The 22,946-nt window shown below is 53.0% G+C and overlaps 1 protein-coding gene across 22 annotated transcripts in view; it reads left to right on the forward strand.

Annotated features, from left to right (window-relative positions):
• Positions 1-22,946, forward strand: part of CELF1 (CUGBP Elav-like family member 1) — a 41,829-nt gene that overhangs the window by 12,793 nt on the left and 6,090 nt on the right. The window contains exons 1-12 of one of the 22 annotated variants that reach the window (XM_069739841.1): positions 9,152-9,243; positions 11,318-11,505; positions 11,587-11,669; positions 12,641-12,689; positions 13,344-13,478; positions 13,564-13,643; positions 14,022-14,183; positions 14,669-14,744; positions 14,975-15,100; positions 16,813-16,920; positions 17,092-17,277; positions 22,527-22,670. In XM_069739841.1, the coding sequence (XP_069595942.1) occupies positions 9,173-9,243; positions 11,318-11,505; positions 11,587-11,669; positions 12,641-12,689; positions 13,344-13,478; positions 13,564-13,643; positions 14,022-14,183; positions 14,669-14,744; positions 14,975-15,100; positions 16,813-16,920; positions 17,092-17,277; positions 22,527-22,670 (1,408 nt within the window). In that variant the 5' untranslated portion in view covers positions 9,152-9,172. Of the gene's footprint in view, positions 1-9,151; positions 9,244-11,317; positions 11,506-11,586; positions 11,670-12,640; positions 12,690-13,343; positions 13,479-13,563; positions 13,644-14,021; positions 14,184-14,668; positions 14,772-14,974; positions 15,101-16,812; positions 16,921-17,043; positions 17,290-22,526; positions 22,671-22,946 lie in introns of those variants that run through there. The other 21 variants (XM_069739840.1, XM_069739842.1, XM_069739838.1 and 18 more) reach the window with 21 other exon arrangements.

Consider the following 22,946-nt stretch of genomic DNA (forward strand, 5'->3'; position numbering starts at 1 on the left):
ATTGTAAAACCCGTTTTGTTTTGGTCTCGTGATGGCGCTCTGACATGCAGATGTGGGTCCCTCTCCAGTGATCAGTGGTGATCGCCCCCCGTTCGCCATACGATCCCCCCACTGTTCAGGTCTCCATTCAGTATGTAATACACAGAGGAGCAGCCCCCCATCTACCTTTCCCTATAAATAAAGTATCTGACATCCTGAACTCCCCATGCTGCCGCCGGCGTCCGGCCATTAAGGTGTTAAGTGGAGTCTGTTGGGAAAGCAGTGCTAAGTTTCCAGTGTCGGAGCAATTAGCTGGTGCGGGCTCCGTCACGTGAAGGAGGTGGATAAGGAACCATGGCCTCGGGCGCTGCAAGGTTACACGTACCTGGAGAGCCGCGCAGGAGCTCGCGGACGGTGCTGGCACTACAGTGCGGTTTTATCATGGAGTCTGAGAAATCATGAAGTTCTGTGATGGGTTTTATGTATTTGTTTTTTTATTGTAATCCAATAAATCTGGCAGACTGTTCAGAAGGCTCCGGTTATTACAGTCCTGTAGACGGGACGATTATAACTCCTGATGATCCGTCATGTCTGAGGCATCTATGGCATTTTTGCCTGTGCATCTGGTGGAGCTTTACGCTTAGTAATCGGTGGTGAGGGGCACTGGTACCAGTCTGTGCCAGGCTTTTGGTGTGTTTGGTATTTGCAGCTCAGCCCCTGATTTTGGGAAGGGGGCAGGGAATGTACTTTTCTGGTTTTCCTTTAGGCTACATTCCCACATTGCGCTTTTTGGTGCGTTTTTGCTGTTGCAGATTTTCTGCACCCATTAAAGCGAACCGGCCGTCAGGATTTTGCTAAGTAAACTACAGACACTGTCAGGTTATAACCCATGACTATAAATATGTGACCCACCTCCTCCAATCCACCCCCTGCTTTCATTATCTCCCCTTCGTTTGTGAGTCGCCTCCACCTCCTACAACCCTACCTGTTAAGTCACTGCAAGCTGGAGGCACCTCAGAGCAATGTCTGACAACCAGGCGAGTATTGAGACCGCTATCTGCAGTGTATGGGGGAGTCAGGAGCGATGTCTGACAACCAGGCGAGTATTGAGACCGCTATCTGCAGTGTATGGGGAGTCAGGAGCAATGTCTGACAACCAGGCGAGTATTGAGACCGCTATCTGCAGTGTATGGGGAGTCAGGAGCAATGTCTGGCAACCAGGCGAGCATTGAGACCGCTATCTGCAGTGTATGGGGGAGTCAGGAGCGATGTCTGACAACCAGGCGAGTATTGAGACCGCTATCTGCAGTGTATGGGGGAGTCAGGAGCGATGTCTGACAACCAGGCGAGTATTGAGACCGCTATCTGCAGTGTATGGGGAGTCAGGAGCAATGTCTGACAACCAGGCGAGCATTGAGACCGCTATCTGCAGTGTATGGGGGAGTCAGGAGCGATGTCTGACAACCAGGCGAGTATTGAGACCGCTATCTGCAGTGTATGGGGGAGTCAGGAGCGATGTCTGACAACCAGGCGAGTATTGAGACCGCTATCTGCAGTGTATGGGGAGTCAGGAGCAATGTCTGACAACCAGGCGAGTATTGAGACCGCTATCTGCAGTGTATGGGGGAGTCAGGAGCGATGTCTGACAACCAGGCGAGTATTGAGACCGCTATCTGCAGTGTATGGGGAGTCAGGAGCAATGTCTGACAACCAGGCGAGTATTGAGACCGCTATCTGCAGTGTATGGGGGAGTCAGGAGCGATGTCTGACAACCAGGCGAGTATTGAGACCGCTATCTGCAGTGTATGGGGAGTCAGGAGCAATGTCTGACAACCAGGCGAGTATTGAGACCGCTATCTGCAGTGTATGGGGAGTCAGGAGCAATGTCTGACAACCAGGCGAGCATTGAGACCGCTATCTGCAGTGTATGGGGGAGTCAGGAGCAATGTCTGACAACCAGGCGAGTATTGAGACCGCTATCTGCAGTGTATGGGGGAGTCAGGAGCGATGTCTGACAACCAGGCGAGTATTGAGACCGCTATCTGCAGTGTATGGGGGAGTCAGGAGCGATGTCTGACAACCAGGCGAGTATTGAGACCGCTATCTGCAGTGTATGGGGGAGTCAGGAGCGATGTCTGACAACCAGGCGAGTATTGAGACCGCTATCTGCAGTGTATGGGGGAGTCAGGAGCGATGTCTGACAACCAGGCGAGTATTGAGACCGCTATCTGCAGTGTATGGGGGAGTCAGGAGCGATGTCTGACAACCAGGCGAGTATTGAGACCGCTATCTGCAGTGTATGGGGGAGTCAGGAGCGATGTCTGACAACCAGGCGAGCATTGAGACCGCTATCTGCAGTGTATGTGCGGAATCAGGAGCGATGTCTGACAACCAGGCGAGTATTGAGACCGCTATCTGCAGTGTATGGGGGAGTCAGGAGCGATGTCTGACAACCAGGCGAGTATTGAGACCGCTATCTGCAGTGTATGGGGGAGTCAGGAGCGATGTCTGACAACCAGGCGAGTATTGAGACCGCTATCTGCAGTGTATGGGGGAGTCAGGAGCGATGTCTGACAACCAGGCGAGTATTGAGACCGCTATCTGCAGTGTATGGGGGAGTCAGGAGCGATGTCTGACAACCAGGCGAGTATTGAGACCGCTATCTGCAGTGTATGGGGGAGTCAGGAGCGATGTCTGACAACCAGGCGAGTATTGAGACCGCTATCTGCAGTGTATGGGGGAGTCAGGAGCGATGTCTGACAACCAGGCGAGTATTGAGACCGGTATCTGACAACCAGATGGACGCGCTGACCGCTATCTGCAGCTGTTAATTGTATGGGGTAGTCTGATACGGGCATGGCCCCCCTGACCCGGGCACCTCCTGACATAATTACTACGTTATATTTTACTGTTTCCAGCTTCCACATTACAAGAGAAAAATCTAAAAACTACTAAATAATAAAGTGACTTGTGCCGTTTCACCGTGCACATCTGCTAATTGTCGGCCCCTTACCCGTCAGCCCCTGTTGCCTCGTGTGTGGGCACGGTTGACCCCCTCCAGGGTGGCATCGGGGTCCTGGGTTTGGGGTCTGACAGCTCGTCACCATATCCAGTCTTTAGTATTCAGCCATTTAGGATCAGTTGGCCGCCATGGCCTCTTCCACATCAGTTATTTGCCATCAGTCACAATCTGTCGAATTTTGAAAAAAAAACTGATCCGTCGCAGAATGTGAAATACTGATGCAGCAGATCCGTTTTGTTTGTTTTTTTTTTGCCGGATCTGGCTAATTGATTCCTAAAGAAAAATCGGAGCATGCTCAGTTAAAAAAAAAAAAAATGGAATCCATCACCATAGGCTTCCATTCTAGCAAACGATGGACGGTGACGGATCCGTAGCTGTCCAGTTTTCGACTGACACAAAAACGTTGCTATGTCTGTTGTTTCTGGCCGCCGGATAAGCCATTTTCGATGGATCTGAAGAACGACTGATGAAACGTGAGGCCATCCGCCGCTAATACAAGTCTATGAGAAGAAAACGGGTCTGTCTGCATCAGTCGCTGGATCCGTTTTTTGTAAAATTCGACAGATTGTGACTGATGAGAAAGAACTGGTGTGTGAAAGGAACCTAACCGTGTGACCCGTGTGTCGGTGTCCTGGGGTCGGTGCCGTCGCGCTGCAGGTAGAGCGGTGCCGGTGCCGTCGCGCTGCAGGTAGAGCGGTGCCGTCGCGCTGCAGGTAGAGCGGTGCCGTCGCGCTGCAGGTAGAGCGGTGCCGTCGCGCTGCAGGTAGAGCGGTGCCGTCGCGCTGCAGGTAGAGCGGTGCCGTCGCGCTGCAGGTAGAGCGGTGCCGTCGCGCTGCAGGTAGAGCGGTGCCGTCGCGCTGCAGGTAGAGCGGTGCCGTCGCGCTGCAGGTAGAGCGGTGCCGTCGCGCTGCAGGTAGAGCGGTGCCGTCGCGCTGCAGGTAGAGCGGTGCCGTCGCGCTGCAGGTAGAGCGGTGCCGTCGCGCTGCAGGTAGAGCGGTGCCGTCGCGCTGCAGGTAGAGCGGTGCCGTCGCGCTGCAGGTAGAGCGGTGCCGTCGCGCTGCAGGTAGAGCGGTGCCGTCGCGCTGCAGGTAGAGCGGTGCCGTCGCGCTGCAGGTAGAGCGGTGCCGGTGCCGTCGCGCTGCAGGTAGAGCGGTGCCGTCTGCCGCCTCCGTCTTTCCCGGGAATCTCATTATACCTGGTGCTATAATTTGAACTCTGGATTCGGTGGCAAAAAATAGATCTCTCTGGTCGGCATGGAAACAGTGCCTGGGTGAGCGGCGGGCGCTGCCAGCTCCCGAGTGTTACATCTTATTTGGGAGAGTTACTTCACGCGGGAACGTTTCCAAAGTGTCAGAAAAAATGTATTTTTAGGGCTGAGCTGCAGAGCGCCTTGTCACCTCGCTCCCTGGGTCACACGTTGTGGGGTCCGTCCATATACAATCCCCCCTTATAGTTAGAAGCCTCCCCCAGTAATGAGCTGGTCAAGGCCTGTGTTGTGGCTTAAATTAATCAAAGCGGCTCTCCAGAATGCATAAAATATTAAAAACGAGTATAAAAATAATAGATTCTCGTTACCGATCCCCCACCTCATTAATCCCAGCACTGCCCAGACCCTCACGAGTCTCCAGGCTTCCTGTTCTTGCCAGATGAGCATGTGACCGCTGCAGTCAGTCACTGGCCACAGCGGTATACAGCACTGCTGCAACGTGACTGGCTGTATTTGAAACAGAGCAGGCACTTCCTGTACAGCCCAAACAGATGCGATTGGCTGCAGTGGTCACCTGCCTGAAGACCAGCGGGGATTCTGGATGTTTATAGAGTGATTGACAACCCCTTTAAGAGGGACTCTTGCTATTGTAATCAGTAGACTGTCCAGGAGAGGTGTGGACGTGGCAGCGCTGTGCCCGGCTGTACGGCAGTCCCATGGAAATGTAATGGCGCCCAGCCGCCGATCAGATGGGGCTCCGGCGGGGTGTGAGGGTCTCGGTGGTTGGTCCCGTTGATCTCGGCGTTCTTGGTCCTGCGCTTAGGTGACAACTAGTCACATCCAGACTTCCACTTTAAATAGCTTGTGAGCACGGCAGGGTGATAAGAGGGTGATAACGCTCCACGCCGTGCGCTGGTGCCTCAGTGTCAGCCGCCTCAGTGTCAGCCTCCAGCACTGGACTCCGCTTTTCCAGATTTCTCCTGCGGATGTTGCTGGTTGTAATGATTCCTGTGCTGGTGACGCACCAGGCTCCGTCCTTAGCCTCGGGCGCAACGTTGTCACCCAGGGAGCCCAGCACTACTGCGCCGATCTGAACCCGCTGGGATCGACGGAGATGGACATATAGCGTCATTTACAGCGCCATCTTACGGATTATTCTAATATGGCCGACGGATCTGCTGTGAACACAGTGTCGCCCTAAACTGAGTGCGTGTGCTCGGGGCAGGTACATGTCACTGCACAACATGTTACTGGATGGCGGCACTTTATATGCTTCCCTCTGCTGGAGGCAGATACATGTCGCTGCACAGCATGTTACTGGATGGCGGCACTTTATATGTTCCGCTCTGCTGGAGGCAGGTACATGTCACTGCACAACATGTTACTGGATGGCGGCACTTTATATGCTCCGCTCTGCTGGAGGCAGGTACATGTCACTGCACAACATGTTACTGGATGGCGGCACTTTATATACTCTGCTCTGCTGGAGGCAGGTACATGTCGCTGCACAACATGTTACTGGATGGCGGCACGTTATATACTCTGCTCTGCTGAAGGCAGGTACATGTCGCTGCACAGCATGTTACTGGATGGCGGCACTTTATATACTCTGCTCTGCTGAAGGCAGGTACATGTCGCTGCACAGCATGTTACTGGATGGCGGCACTTTATATAATCTGCTCTGCTGGAGGCAGGTACATGTCGCTGCACAGCATGTTACTGGATGGCGGCACTTTATATGCTCCCCTCTGCTGGAGGCAGGTACATGTCGCTGCACAGCATGTTACTGGATGGCGGCACTTTATATGCTCCCCTCTGCTGGGGGCAGGTACATGTCGCTGCACAGCATGTTACTGGATGGCGGCACTTTATATGCTCCCCTCTGCTGGAGGCAGGTACATGTCGCTGCACAGCATGTTACTGGATGGCGGCACTTTATATGCTCCCTTCTGCTGGGGGCAGGTACATGTCGCTGCACAGCATGTTACTGGATGGCGGCACTTTATATGCTCCCTTCTGCTGGGGGCAGGTACATGTCACTGCACAACATGTTACTGGATGGCGGCACTTTATATGCTCCCCTCTGCTGGAGGCAGGTACATGTCGCTGCACAGCATGTTACTGGATGGCGGCACTTTATATGCCCCCTCTGCTGGAGGCAGGTACATGTCACTGCACAGCATGTTACTGGATGGCGGCACTTTATATACTCTGCTCTGCTGGAGGCAGGTACATGTCGCTGCACAACATGTTACTGGATGGCGGCACTTTATATGCTCCGCTCTGCTGAAGGCAGATACATGTCGCTGCACAACATGTTACTGGATGGCGGCACTTTATATGCTCCCCTCTGCTGGGGGCAGGTACATGTCACTGCACAGCATGTTACTGGATGGCGGCACTTTATATGTTCCGCTCTGCTGGAGGCAGGTACATGTCACTGCACAACATGTTACTGGATGGCGGCACTTTATATGCTCCGCTCTGCTGAAGGCAGATACATGTCGCTGCACAACATGTTACTGGATGGCGGCACTTTATATACTCTGCTCTGCTGGAGGCAGGTACATGTCACTGCACAACATGTTACTGGATGGCGGCACTTTATATGCTCCGCTCTGCTGGAGGCAGGTACATGTCACTGCACAACATGTTACTGGATGGCGGCACTTTATATACTCTGCTCTGCTGGAGGCAGGTACATGTCACTGCACAACATGTTACTGGATGGCGGCACTTTATATGTTCCGCTCTGCTGGAGGCAGGTACATGTCACTGCACAACATGTTACTGGATGGCGGCACTTTATATGCTCCTCTCTGCTGGAGGCAGGTACATGTCACTGCACAGCATGTTACTGGATGGCGGCACTTTATATGCCCCCTCTGCTGGAGGCAGGTACATGTCGCTGCACAGCATGTTACTGGATGGCGGCACTTTATATGCTCCCCTCTGCTGGGGGCAGGTACATGTCACTGCACAGCATGTTACTGGATGGCGGCACTTTATATGCTCCCTTCTGCTGGGGGCAGGTACATGTCACTGCACAGCATGTTACTGGATGGCGGCACTTTATATGCTCCGCTCTGCTGGAGGCAGGTACATGTCGCTGCACAGCATGTTACTGGATGGCGGCACTTTATATGCTCCGCTCTGCTGGAGGCAGGTACATGTCGCTGCACAGCATGTTACTGGATGGCGGCACTTTATATGCTCCCCTCTGCTGGGGGCAGGTACATGTCACTGCACAGCATGTTACTGGATGGCGGCACTTTATATGCTCCGCTGAAGGCAGATACATGTCGCTGCACAACATGTTACTGGATGGCGGCACTTTATATGCTCCCCTCTGCTGGGGGCAGGTACATGTCACTGCACAACATGTTACTGGATGGCGGCACTTTATATGCCCCCTCTGCTGGAGGCAGGTACATGTCACTGCACAGCATGTTACTGGATGGCGGCACTTTATATACTCCGCTCTGCTGGAGGCAGGTACATGTCGCTGCACAACATGTTACTGGATGGCGGCACTTTATATACTCTGCTCTGCTGAAGGCAGATACATGTCGCTGCACAACATGTTACTGGATGGCGGCACTTTATATGCTCCCCTCTGCTGGGGGCAGGTACATGTCACTGCACAGCATGTTACTGGATGGCGGCACTTTATATGCTCCGCTCTGCTGAAGGCAGATACATGTCGCTGCACAACATGTTACTGGATGGCGGCACTTTATATGCTCCGCTCTGCTGAAGGCAGATACATGTCGCTGCACAACATGTTACTGGATGGCGGCACTTTATATGCTCCGCTCTGCTGGAGGCAGGTACATGTCACTGCACAACATGTTACTGGATGGCGGCACTTTATATGCTCCGCTCTGCTGAAGGCAGATACATGTCGCTGCACAACATGTTACTGGATGGCGGCACGTTATATACTCTGCTCTGCTGAAGGCAGATACATGTCGCTGCACAACATGTTACTGGATGGCGGCACTTTATATGCTCCGCTCTGCTGAAGGCAGATACATGTCGCTGCACAACATGTTACTGGATGGCGGCACTTTATATACTCTGCTCTGCTGAAGGCAGATACATGTCGCTGCACAACATGTTACTGGATGGCGGCACTTTATATGCTCCCCTCTGCTGGGGGCAGGTACATGTCACTGCACAGCATGTTACTGGATGGCGGCACTTTATATGCTCCGCTCTGCTGGAGGCAGGTACATGTCGCTGCACAACATGTTACTGCGTGGCGGCACTTTACGCTGAAGGTGACCGGCCACGATGCCCCTGGGGCGTCCGGAGGAACACCATATTGGCTGACTGGTGTCTGACTTGGGAGATTTCCATATAGACCAGTCCAGCGAACGCTTCCATCAATTGTGGACTCCTTTCGTTATACAGTGATCCCGTCCATCATCTGGTCTGCTGGTAAAATGCACCAAACCTATGAAACCGCGCTTTATAGATTTGGTGCACTGTGGACTGCACAAGTATGGCTGTGGAACTGATGCCAGGCCCCTGGGCACTGTCCCCGGATATGTGACCGCTGGAGCTTCAGGACCTCTCGGGCCTGGACTGTGCGATGCTCTTTATTCCGCTCCGTCACTCGCCCTATCTCCATTGATCTGACACGCTGTTTATCTGATGCTGCGCTCAGTAATGCTTCGCCAGGGAAAAACACACAAAACAAGCTCCGTGCATCAGCACTTTCATTGTGCCCCGAGCTGAGCCTCCCTTCACATGGTAAATCACACACAAACTTTTTTTTTTGTATTACGTCCCCCGTGCCTCTCCCCGTCCATTCTGTGTGCCTTGGCCGGGGTCTCTCCTCGCGGTCTCTCCTCGCGCTGTGCCATGTTCCTCCCGTGCCGCCGCCGCGCTCTGTAGTGTCTTCATCTGTTCTCCGAGCTCTGTCTGCTTGTGTCTATTCCAGGGGGGCTAATTAGACCATGGCTTCCTATAAACTTGATTTCCTGCCCGAGATGATGGTGGATCATTGCTCTCTGAATTCCAGCCCTGTGTAAGTGTTTTTGAGCCGTAGAATTCAGAGCTATCGCTGCTGCTTCTTTTTTTTCTTGTGCGTTTATGGTGAGATCTGTTCCTTGTCACGATGTATCTGCTGCGTCTCACCGATGTATCTGTGCTGCGTCTCACCGATGTATCTGTGCTGCGTCTCACCGATGTATCTGTGCCGCGTCTCACCGATGTATCTGTGCTGCGTCTCACCGATGTATCGGTGCTGCGTCTCACCGATGTATCCGCCGCGTCTCACCGATGTATCTGTGCCGCGTCTCACCGATGTATCTGTGCCGCGTCTCACCGATGTATCTGTGCCGCGTCTCACCGATGTATCTGTGCCGCGTCTCACCGATGTATCTGTGCCGCGTCTCACCGATGTATCTGTGCTGCGTCTCACCGATGTATCTGTGCCGCGTCTCACCGATGTATCTGTGCTGCGTCTCACCGATGTATCTGTGCCGCGTCTCACCGATGTATCTGTGCCGCGTCTCACCGTTGTATCTGTGCTGCGTCTCACCGATGTATCTGTGCCGCGTCTCACCGATGTATCTGTGCCGCGTCTCACCGATGTATCTGTGCTGCTTCTCACCGATGTATCTGTGCCGCGTCTCACCGATGTATCTGTGCCGCGTCTCACCGATGTATCTGTGCTGCTTCTCACCGATGTATCTGTGCAGCGTCTCACCGATGTATCTGTGCTGCGTCTCACCGATGTATCTGTGCTGCGTCTCACCGATGTATCTGTGCTGCGTCTCACCGATGTATCTGTGCTGCGTCTCACCGATGTATCTGTGCTGCTTCTCACCGATGTATCTGTGCAGCGTCTCACCGATGTATCTGTGCTGCGTCTCACCGATGTATCTGCTGCGTCTCACCGTTGTATCTGTGCTGCGTCTCACCGATGTATCTGTGCTGCGTCTCACCGATGTATCTGTGCTGCGTCTCACCGATGTATCTGTGCTGCGTCTCACCGATGTATCTGTGCTGCGTCTCACCGATGTATCTGTGCAGCGTCTCACCGATGTATCTGTGCCGCGTCTCACCGATGTATCTGTGCCGCGTCTCACCGATGTATCTGTGCCGCGTCTCACCGATGTATCTGTGCCGCGTCTCACCGATGTATCTGTGCTGCGTCTCACCGATGTATCTGTGCCGCGTCTCACCGTTGTATCTGTGCTGCGTCTCACCGATGTATCTGTGCCGCGTCTCACCGATGTATCTGTGCCGCGTCTCACCGATGTATCTGTGCCGCGTCTCACCGATGTATCTGTGCCGCGTCTCACCGATGTATCTGTGCTGCTTCTCACCGATGTATCTGTGCTGCTTCTCACCGATGTATCTGTGCAGCGTCTCACCGATGTATCTGTGCTGCGTCTCACCGATGTATCTGTGCCGCGTCTCACCGATGTATCTGTGCTGCTTCTCACCGATGTATCTGTGCTGCGTCTCACCGATGTATCTGTGCTGCGTCTCACCGATGTATCTGTGCTGCGTCTCACCGATGTATCTGCTGCTTCTCACCGATGTATCTGTGCTGCGTCTCACCGATGTATCTGTGCTGCGTCTCACCGATGTATCTGTGCTGCGTCTCACCGATGTATCTGTGCCGCGTCTCACCGATGTATCTGTGCCGCGTCTCACCGATGTATCTGTGCAGCGTCTCACCGATGTATCTGTGCTGCGTCTCACCGATGTATCTGCTGCGTCTCACCGATGTATCTGTTCCTTGTCACGATGTATCTGCTGCGTCTCACCGATGTATCCGTGCCGCGTCTCACCGATGTATCTGTGCCGCGTCTCACCTCCACCTGTCTCTGAGCTCATGGCTGTGACCGGTCGCTGCAGAAGTCTAATCTTCTGGAGTCGACCATTTTTTTTTTTTTTTTTTTTTTTTTTTTTTTTTGTATGGTGCTGATTTTCACGTTCCCGTCTATCGTGTATCCGTCCTGTACATAACACTGGATTAACTCCTGATTTTGGAGCTTTCGTTAACTCTTTAGTGTACTTATAACTTCTGTGTGTTTCCCGCTGGTGAAGTGCTGGTTGACGTCGTCCATTATCATTGCTCGTTTTAGATCCAAGAAGATGAACGGCACCATGGACCATCCAGACCATCCGGATCCAGATTCCATCAAGATGTTTGTGGGACAGGTTCCCCGCAGCTGGTCGGAGAAGGAGTTGAGGGAGCTGTTCGAGCAGTACGGTGCCGTGTACGAAATCAACGTCCTGCGGGACCGGAGCCAGAACCCTCCGCAGAGTAAAGGTGACGCTTTCCGCCAGTCCAGGCTCGACCTTGGGGGCCATTGTAGCAGTTGTCACATCTTGTCCTCTTTTTTTTTTTCAGGATGTTGTTTTATCACTTACTATACACGTAAGGCTGCATTAGAAGCACAGAACGCTTTGCACAATATGAAGATTCTTCCCGGGGTGAGCAAACTGGGAGCGGGATGGCAAACTGGGAGGGGGGGGTGGGGGGTTGGCAAACTAGGAGGGGGCATGGCAAACTAGGAGGGGTGATGACAAATTGTGGGGTGGAGGATGGCAAACTAGGAGGGGTGATGGCAAATTGTGGGGTGGAGGATGGCAAACTGGGAGGGGGGATGGCAAATTGTGGGGTGGCAAACTAGGAGAGGGTGGATGGTAAATTGTGGGGTGGGGATGGCAAACTAGGAGAGGGGGGATGGCAAATTGTCGGGTGGGGATGGCAAACTAGGAGGGGGATGGCAAATTGTGGGGTGGAGGATGGCAAACTGGGAGGGGGGATGGCAAATTGTGGGGTGGGGGATGGCAAACGAGGAGAGGGGGATGGTAAATTGTGGGGTGGGGGATGGCAAACTAGGAGAGGGGGGATGGCAAATTGTGGGGTGGAGATGGCAAATTGTGGGGGATGGCAAACTAGGAGAGGGGGGATGGCAAATTGGGGGATGGCAAACTAGGAGAGGGGGGATTGCAAATTGTGGGGATGGCAAACTAGGAGGGGGAAATGGCAAACTGGGGGTGGGGGTAGGTAAATTAGGAGGTGTGGGATGCCTAAATTAGGTGGGGTATGTAAACTAGGAGGGGGTAGTAGTGCTATTACCAGGGTTGTACATGCTGTAATGTTGTCTTGTTTGCAGGGGTGGGGGATGGCAAACTGGGGGTTGGTAGATTAGGAGGTGGGGGATAGGTAGATTAGGAGGTGGGGTAGGTAAATTAGGAGGTGGGGGGTAGGTAGATTAGGAGGTGGGGGTAGGTAGATTAGGAGTGGGGGGTAGTTAGATTAGGAAGTGGGGGGGTAGGTAGATTAGGAGGTGGGGGGTAGGTAGATTAGGAGGTGGGGGTAGTTAGATTAGGAAGTGGGGGTAGTAGTGCCGTTATCAGGGTTGTACACGCTGTAACGTTGTCTTGATTGTCTGCAGATGCATCATCCGATACAGATGAAACCAGCCGACAGTGAGAAGAATAATGGTATGTCGCCTGCTTCTGAGAGCCGTGCACACGTTTTTCACGCTTCCAGGACTCTTCCTTCCTGTGTGAACTGTTACGAGCTCACGATTCGCGGTCCGCTGCAGTATTTTGCCCCTTTCGGTGCGACGTTAGTTGGAAGTAACAAACCTTTCTGGTAAATGAGTCACTTATGGCTCATTCTGATGTCGGCGGCTCTCGTCCGCGGTCACGGATCTTGTACCTTTTCTAGCGCATGCGCTGCCCACGTGTCTGTGTATTTAGTCTGCGCACAATCACAGATGTGTCCAATCTTTACCCAAGTCTTAGACCAAACTCACTATGGCAAGTTTATGGGTCTGCGAAGAATCGGACTCCACTCCGATGCCATCTGTGTGCTGCCATTGGTGGGATAAACTGGGGAATCCGCCCTCCGGTCATTGGTGAAACTAATGGTAGTGACGCTGACGCACGGACCGGTGTGAACGACGCCTTAAATGAACTCTATAGCAGGTGTTAATTGTGCGGCTGATGGCAGAATACTGATCCCTGAGTGTTTGTTCATCTGGAGGACTGACGTGTGACTGCCGAGTACCGGTTATTCCTCGCCTCTTGTCGGTTTATTCAGCTCCGTGGCCTCTTCTAGGCTCTGTCACATTTTGTCTATTTCCTTTAAAGCTGTTGAAGACAGAAAGTTGTTTATCGGCATGGTGTCCAAGAAGTGTAACGAAAACGACATCCGGGTCATGTTCTCTCAGTTTGGGCAGATAGAGGAGTGCAGAATCCTGCGGGGGCCGGATGGGTTAAGCAGAGGTAAGTGCGAGCGATGGGCTGGACACGACCTGCACATTTTGTAACTTACGTGTTTTATATATATTTTTTTCTTACTAACCTTCAGGTTGTGCGTTCATCACATTTACAACCAGATCTATGGCACAGAATTCAATCAGAGCCATGCACCAAGCACAAACCATGGAGGTGAGTCCTGGCGATGTTCTCTTAAAGGTTCATGTAACCGCCTCTTTTTGTGGAAACAATGATTTAATGAGGCTGGCCAAATCCCGATCACCTTAGCTATGAAAAAGTGAATCGTGATGACCACATTTTGCTTCCAGTGCTCTTACTCACCGTGCACCAGCCGGCAATAGACCCTGCCCGGCGAGGTGGGCTGGCTGCACAGTTACTGTGGCTGCCAGGGAAGTGGCGGTATTTGCTGCAATATTGTTTTAGCCTAAAGCCATGCTCCTCTCATGTTCCCGCTACTAGACCTGACTTGTGATTGCCCGGGCCTGGCGTCCGTGCGATGTCAGCGCTTCAGTTTCTCACCTCGGGTTTTCTTTCTCTCTTTTTTTGCAGGGTTGCTCATCTCCAATTGTTGTGAAGTTTGCTGACACCCAGAAAGACAAGGAACAGAAACGAATGGCACAACAGCTCCAACAACAGATGCAGCAAATTAACGCGGCCTCTGTGTGGGGGAACCTGGCCGGACTGAACAGTCTGGCCCCACAATACTTAGCAGTAAGTGTCGGCAGGTTAGGTGAGACCTCGGTGGTGGAGAAAACCACCTCGTCCTTGTGAAGTGAGGGTTGCGCTGATTCTTTTGCCCGGATTTGAGCTGAGCATCTAGAACGCATCTCACAGGCGGCTTCTATACTTTCCTGCACTGGCTTTTAGTAAAAAAAAATCAAATTCCCGCATCCATTGATCCTCCAGATGAAGACAATGTCCATGTGAACTGCGCAGAAGGAGCCAATGTCTGATTTCCACAGTTGTGTGGCCAGCTCAGTCTTCTGCGAGAATCGCCGGTCCTCGGCAGTGCTGTGGCTTGGCGTCTACTAACCCGTTTGCAGTGGAAACACCTAATCCTTTTGTGACGGTGTTTGCTGTAACTCACCCGTCCCGCTCACAGTCTGTGCACCCTGTGGATATCTGTGGTGTGATGCGTCTTCTCCCCGGACCGAGCCCTCACTCTCCTTCTTGTTTTGTTTTGGTGTAATGTCTAGCTTTATTTGCAGCTCCTCCAGCAGACAGCCTCCTCCAGCAACCTCAACTCCCTAAGTGGCCTCCATCCCATGGGAGGTGAGTACTCCATGGGGAGGACATCAGGTGTGTGCTTTTTTTTTTTTTACTTTCTATTTTTATACTTGCGTTTATTAAAAATAAAAAAGTCGTCTGCATTTTATCAGTCACAATTAACATGTGCCGTCTCCTTTTCTTAAACAAATTAAAAATTAAAAAAAAAAAAAAAAAAATTTAGATTTGCGCATTTTGGCTGATGCACGTGTGGCGTTCTCATGCCTGTGTTGCAGGACTCAGTACCATGCAGATACAGAACTTGGCAGCTTTAGCAGCAGCTGCCAGCGTTACGCAGACCCCAAGTGCAGGCTCGGCACTCGCTGCATCCAGCAGTCCCCTCAGCGTCTTGACCAGTTCTGGTGAGCTGCACATGTTTTCTGCGAACTGTCTGTGTCCAATTCAGGACAAGTTTCTGACGTTTCTATTCCAGGGACAAACCTGCGCCAGAAAGGCTGAAATGTCAAAAAGGAAATTATACCTAAAGCGTAGATACTCTGTAATTGGGAAGACTGGGGGGTGCGGCACGGGGGGCTCCGGCCAGCCCTGTGACCTTAAGTGCTCGGTCCGGGAGCCGATGTGCACAGATCACTAGTGAAAGGCATGTCGGCACTGGATCTGCTCCATTCCTGTGATCTGGGGGTCCCAGAGATTGGATCATTCACTGATGGCATATCCAGATTAATACATCCTTAGAGGGGGGGGGTGGTCCGAGATTTGTAACATGCTGCTGTAACACTAAAGCTAAATACTTACCCTCCGTTCCCACGCTGCACCCCAGTTTATATTGACTGCAGAAGTCGCAGCCTATATACCTCGCTGGACCTTCGGGGTCTCGGACCATATACCGCTGAGGCCAGTGACTGGCTGCAGACGTCACATCCTGGTATATGAGCAGTGACCGCTGCATCCAATCTAAACAGTCCCCCGGCGAGGACCCAGCACTGGAGGACACGGTGAGTATTAACTCTTTGTTTAGCACTGTCGCCTGCATGCAGCATTTTATACTTCTCGGACAACCCCTTTAAATGACCGAAACATTGTTTTTTTTTTAATGTTGTAAATAGCTGTAAAAATTACAATTCCTAGATGTGACCTTTACACCTGAGCCAGGCTTTAGTTAATGTTGCTGTCCCAAATGACCAGAATGGATTTTCATCTCTTGTAATCATTGTCGCCACCTAATTTGTTCCCTTCAGTGGTACATGGGGGGATTAAGGATGAGCCGCACTTAATACCTGGCCTGCCGGGGTCTCCAGATGTGGTTTAGATCAGCGGTCTCCAGCTTGCAGCCCTCCACTAGCTGTGAAACTACGCACTGTGCCTGTGGCTTTCTAGGCATGGTGGGAGTTGTAGTTCCTCCACTCATACATATAAAGAGACGTTGGGTGCGACCGCCATAACAAGCTGCCGTCGCCTGTAACAATGCATTGGCCTAAGTCTATATAAGTTTATCAAATTGTATCATGGGGAGATGAATGTACTATGGAGGCGACAAAAGGGGGTCTGGTAAATGCCGATCTCTCCCTAAAACTCCATAATCTGGAACTGCCGAATGTCAGGGGCCGTAATATGAAGGCCCACCATACAATAAAACCGAAGTTGTGGTGGTCCGTCATTAGTGTAAGCGACAACTCATGCTCTCACTCGCAGGGGTCCGGGACGCTGAGGTATGAGTCGATGTTTGATGGACTCGTATAAGTGACGCTTAAAGGGGGTGTTTGGTGAAAACGAGTTACTACCGATTCACAGAGAAGGGGATAACTTGATCCAATGGGATCCGGGCACCCACCCGACCACTGCTCCATTCATCCTCTATTGGACTGCTCGGCGTTTTTGGCACCTCTATAGAGGATGAAAGGAGACGCGGTCGGGCGTGGGCAGTGCTGCTCTGCTGTAATGAGGGTACGCGTCCCCCCGCCCCGATTCCTAGGACTTATGTTGCACAGGTCTTAGAATACATTCACTCTTAGTTCTGTGGGTTTTAGCCGTTTTGGTCATTATGTGCTCAGCGAATGTAAATCATCCCGATTTTTTGAGTCAGACCGCTTTCTCTGTCTTACACTTCTGTCAGGTTCGTCCCCCAGTTCCAATAACAGTTCATCAGTGAACCCCATGGCGTCTCTCGGAGCTCTGCAGACCTTGGCTGGTGCCTCGGGTCTCAACGTTGGTTCTCTAGCAGGTAAGTTGCTGAAGGCCGTAGCTTTGTAATGGCACGCCATCATGAAGCGTTCGGCCATGTTCAGATATCAGCTGTCTTGCAAAGGTGAAATCCGCTGTAAATTGTCCCTAATTTTGCTTTTAGATACGAGACAGATTCCGGAGCTCAATTTGGACAATTTCTTTCCGATAGGTATGGCGGCTTTAAATGGCGGTCTAGGCGGCAGTGGTCTCTCAAATGGCACTGGCAGCACAATGGAGGCGCTGAGCCAGGCTTACTCTGGCATCCAGCAATACGCAGCCGCGGCATTGCCTTCCCTCTACAACCAGAGCCTGTTATCACAGCCGGGCCTGGGCGCTGCAGGCAGTCAGAAGGAAGGTATGTTATCAGGTAGGGATTATCAGCAGTGCTGGCGTACTGGAGGGTGACTGGCGTACTGGAGGGTGACTGGCGTACTGGAGGGTGACTGGCGTACTGGAGGGTGACTGGCGTACTGGAGGGTGACTGGCGTACTGGAGGGTGACTGGCGTACTGGAGGGTGACTGGCGTACTGGAGGGTGACTGGCGTACTGGAGGGTGACTGGCGTACTGGAGGGTGACTGGCGTACTGGACGGTGACTGGCGTACTGGAGGGTGACTGGCGTACTGGAGGGTGACTGGCGTACTGGAGGGTGACTGGCGTACTGGAGGGTGACTGGCGTGCCGGAGGGGTGACTGGCGTACTGGAGGGGTGACTGGCGTGCCGGAGGGGTGACTGGCGTGCCGGAGGGGTGACTGGCGTACTGGAGGGTGACTGGCGTGCCGGAGGGGTGACTGGCGTACTGGAGGGGTGACTGGCGTGCCGGAGGGGTGACTGGCGTGCCGGAGGGGTGACTGGCGTGCCGGAGGGGTGACTGGCGTGCCGGAGGGGTGACTGGCGTGCCGGAGGGGTGACTGGCGGCTCCTCGAGGAACGCTCATGAGTGATATGCTTTCTCCTCCAGATGACGGCTGTGTGTCTGGGCCTGAACACTGGTCTGATGTTCTGAACGAACAGTCTCGTACATATGACACTGCCAGCTCAGATCATGGGGTCTGTAGACCGGCTCAGACTTGCGTCTGTCATATGGACAGGAACTGTTTAAGGCTCATTGGGCACGTTGGAGCTAAGCCGTGGTCTATGTACGTGGAAGGTTTATAGCTGGAGATGGTGGAGGAGCTTTTTTTTGGTCATATATGTATTAAAGAGAAATGATGGACCAACCTTAGTGTGTCCTCAATGTAAGATTGTGGAGGTCCGATGAGCCGTGGCTGAAAGTAAATGGAGAGAGCTGGAACCGCGCAGCTCCATACACCGTGTAGTGGCCATTCTCTGTACTGCAGCTCAGCTCCATACACCGTGTAGTGGCCATTCTCTGTACTGCAGCTCAGCTCCATACACCGTGTAGTGGCCATTCTCTGTACTGCAGCTCAGCTCCATACACCGTGTAGTGGCCGTTCTCTGTACTGCAGCTCAGCTCCATACACCGTGTAGTGGCCGTTCTCTGTACTGCAGCTCAGCTCCATACACCGTGTAGTGGCCGCTCTCTGTACTGCAGCTCAGCTCCATACACCGTGTAGTGGCCATTCTCTGTACTGCAGCTCAGCTCCATACACCGTGTAGTGGCCGTTCTCTGTACTGCAGCTCAGCTCCATACACCGTGTAGTGGCCGTTCTCTGTACTGCAGCTCAGCTCCATACACCGTGTAGTGGCCGTTCTCTGTACTGCAGCTCAGCTCCATACACCGTGTAGTGGCCGTTCTCTGTACTGCAGCTCAGCTCCATACACCGTGTAGTGGCCGTTCTCTGTACTGCAGCTCAGCTCCATACACCGTGTAGTGGCCGTTCTCTGTACTGCAGCTCAGCTCCATACACCGTGTAGTGGCCGTTCTCTGTACTGCAGCTCAGCTCCATACACCGTGTAGTGGCCATTCTCTGTACTGCAGCTCAGCTCCATACACCGTGTAGTGGCCATTCTCTGTACTGCAGCTCAGCTCCATACACCGTGTAGTGGCCATTCTCTCTACTGCAGCTCCGCTCCATACACCGTGTAGTGGCCGCTCTCTGTACTGCAGCTCAGCTCCATACACCGTGTAGTGGCCGTTCTCTGTACTGCAGCTCAGCTCCATACACCGTGTAGTGGCCATTCTCTGTACTGCAGCTCAGCTCCATACACCGTGTAGTGGCCATTCTCTCTACTGCAGCTCCGCTCCATACACCGTGTAGTGGCCATTCTCTGTACTGCAGCTCCGCTCCATACACCGTGTAGTGGCCGTTCTCTGTACTGCAGCTCAGCTCCATACACCGTGTAGTGGCCGCTCTCTGTACTGCAGCTCCGCTCCATACACCGTGTAGTGGCCATTCTCTGTACTGCAGCTCAGCTCCATACACCGTGTAGTGGCCATTCTCTGTACTGCAGCTCCGCTCCATACACCGTGTAGTGGCCATTCTCTGTACTGCAGCTCCTCACAGCTCCATACACCGTGTAGTGGCCATTCTCTGTACTGCAGCTCCGCTCCATACACCGTGTAGTGGCCATTCTCTCTACTGCAGCTCCGCTCCATACACCGTGTAGTGGCCATTCTCTGTACTGCAGCTCAGCTCCATACACCGTGTAGTGGCCGTTCTCTGTACTGCAGCTCAGCTCCATACACCGTGTAGTGGCCGCTCTCTGTACTGCAGCTCAGCTCCATACACCGTGTAGTGGCCATTCTCTGTACTGCAGCTCCGCTCCATACACCGTGTAGTGGCCATTCTCTGTACTGCAGCTCCTCACAGCTCCATACACCGTGTAGTGGCCATTCTCTGTACTGCAGCTCCGCTCCATACACCGTGTAGTGGCCATTCTCTCTACTGCAGCTCCGCTCCATACACCGTGTAGTGGCCATTCTCTCTACTGCAGCTCCGCTCCATACACCGTGTAGTGGCCATTCTCTGTACTGCAGCTCAGCTCCATACACCGTGTAGTGGCCATTCTCTGTACTGCAGCTCAGCTCCATACACCGTGTAGTGGCCATTCTCTGTACTGCAGCTCAGCTCCATACACCGTGTAGTGGCCGCTCTCTGTACTGCAGCTCAGCTCCATACACCGTGTAGTGGCCGCTCTCTGTACTGCAGCTCAGCTCCATACACCGTGTAGTGGCCATTCTCTGTACTGCAGCTCCGCTCCATACACCGTGTAGTGGCCATTCTCTGTACTGCAGCTCCTCACAGCTCCATACACCGTGTAGTGGCCATTCTCTGTACTGCAGCTCCGCTCCATACACCGTGTAGTGGCCATTCTCTGTACTGCAGCTCAGCTCCATACACCGTGTAGTGGCCATTCTCTGTACTGCAGCTCAGCTCCATACACCGTGTAGTGGCCATTCTCTGTACTGCAGCTCAGCTCCATACACCGTGTAGTGGCCGCTCTCTGTACTGCAGCTCAGCTCCATACACCGTGTAGTGGCCATTCTCTGTACTGCAGCTCCGCTCCATACACCGTGTAGTGGCCATTCTCTGTACTGCAGCTCCGCTCCATACACCGTGTAGTGGCCGTTCTCTGTACTGCAGCTCAGCTCCATACACCGTGTAGTGGCCGTTCTCTGTACTGCAGCTCAGCTCCATACACCGTGTAGTGGCCGTTCTCTGTACTGCAGCTCCTCACAGCTCCATACACCGTGTAGTGGCCGCTCTCTGTACTGCAGCTCAGCTCCATACACCGTGTAGTGGCCATTCTCTCTACTGCAGCTCCGCTCCATACACCGTGTAGTGGCCATTCTCTGTACTGCAGCTCAGCTCCATACACCGTGTAGTGGCCGTTCTCTGTACTGCAGCTCAGCTCCATACACCGTGTAGTGGCCGTTCTCTGTACTGCAGCTCAGCTCCATACACCGTGTAGTGGCCGTTCTCTGTACTGCAGCTCAGCTCCATACACCGTGTAGTGGCCGCTCTCTGTACTGCAGCTCAGCTCCATACACCGTGTAGTGGCCATTCTCTGTACTGCAGCTCCGCTCCATACACCGTGTAGTGGCCATTCTCTGTACTGCAGCTCCGCTCCATACACCGTGTAGTGGCCATTCTCTGTACTGCAGCTCCTCACAGCTCCATACACCGTGTAGTGGCCGTTCTCTGTACTGCAGCTCCGCTCCATACACCGTGTAGTGGCCATTCTCTGTACTGCAGCTCCGCTCCATACACCGTGTAGTGGCCATTCTCTGTACTGCAGCTCCGCTCCATACACCGTGTAGTGGCCATTCTCTGTACTGCAGCTCCTCACAGCTCCATACACCGTGTAGTGGCCATTCTCTGTACTGCAGCTCCTCACAGCTCCATACACCGTGTAGTGGCCATTCTCTCTACTGCAGCTCAGCTCCATACACCGTGTAGTGGCCGTTCTCTCTACTGCAGCTCAGCTCCATACACCGTGTAGTGGCCATTCTCTGTACTGCAGCTCAGCTCCATACACCGTGTAGTGGCCATTCTCTGTACTGCAGCTCAGCTCCATACACCGTGTAGTGGCCATTCTCTGTACTGCAGCTCAGCTCCATACACCGTGTAGTGGCCGCTCTCTGTACTGCAGCTCAGCTCCATACACCGTGTAGTGGCCATTCTCTGTACTGCAGCTCAGCTCCATACACCGTGTAGTGGCCATTCTCTCTACTGCAGCTCAGCTCCATACACCGTGTAGTGGCCATTCTCTGTACTGCAGCTCCGCTCCATACACCGTGTAGTGGCCGTTCTCTGTACTGCAGCTCCGCTCCATACACCGTGTAGTGGCCATTCTCTGTACTGCAGCTCAGCTCCATACACCGTGTAGTGGCCATTCTCTGTACTGCAGCTCCTCACAGCTCCATACACCGTGTAGTGGCCATTCTCTGTACTGCAGCTCCGCTCCATACACCGTGTAGTGGCCATTCTCTGTACTGCAGCTCAGCTCCTATTGAAGTGAATGTGATCTGTTTTTTTTGCCCCACATGCTACTTAGGCTAGATTCACATTGCGTTAGGGCAATCCGTTAAGCGCATAGCACTAGCGGATTGCCCTAACGCAGTGTTTCTTTTTGGTCCGCGTTCGCCGTCCCTACTAGCGCAGATCCCTGATCCGTCACAAAAGAACGGCACATCGCTAACGCGTGCCGAAAATGGCACGCACTAGCGATGCGCTACGGGCAGAAATAACATTGCTGTCAATGGGTGCGCTAACGGACCCGTTGCACGGCGTTAATTGCGACATTTTCGCTATTCAACGCTGTCCGTTAGCGTTAACCCATTAACGCTATGTGAACCTAGCCTTACAGCCACAGTGAGAGCTGATAACCGGGGGCGCTTGGTGTCAGACCCCCATTGATTAGATATTGATGGCCTATCCTAAGCATAAGACAGAAATGCGTAAAATCCTGAACAGCCCTTTAATGCCGTCCTAGATTTAGGCATCGTGTAACTAGACAAGTCGGCAGACATGTCGGGGGTGTAAGCACTAACACTTCTGGTGGATCTTGCTCGCCACGTCGGACATTTTCGGCTGCTCCTTCTCATTAGTGAAGCCCCCTATGTCTTGGTGATTTGTATGATGTATGGATCCCGTCCTCGGTGGGTGGTCTCGTCTAACCAGTGGCTCCTTGTCTCCTAGGCCCAGAGGGCGCAAACCTCTTCATATACCACTTGCCCCAGGAGTTCGGGGACCAGGACATCCTGCAGATGTTCATGCCATTCGGAAATATTGTGTCTGCCAAAGTTTTCATTGATAAACAGACGAACCTCAGCAAATGTTTTGGTGAGTGTTTCCTGCCCACTTTGTCTGCACGCCCGGTCCCCATCCTGTGCCTCTACGAACTACAACTCCCAGCAAAGCCCTAACAGCCGGGCAACACCTGGAGGGCCGCAGGTTGGAAACCAGCGCTGTAACACATCCACACTTGGCTTTTTCTGTTTGTTTTTTCCCTTCCGTTCTTTTATTTTTTGTACCTTTTCTATGTTTTGCTTCTCATGTTGCCCCCTGTTGTCCCGTCCACACTTTTCCGTCCCCCCAACCTCTGTGCTTGTCTCGAGC

This window comes from Ranitomeya imitator, chromosome 9, assembly GCF_032444005.1.
Source record: "Ranitomeya imitator isolate aRanImi1 chromosome 9, aRanImi1.pri, whole genome shotgun sequence".
NCBI lineage: Eukaryota > Metazoa > Chordata > Amphibia > Anura > Dendrobatidae > Ranitomeya > Ranitomeya imitator.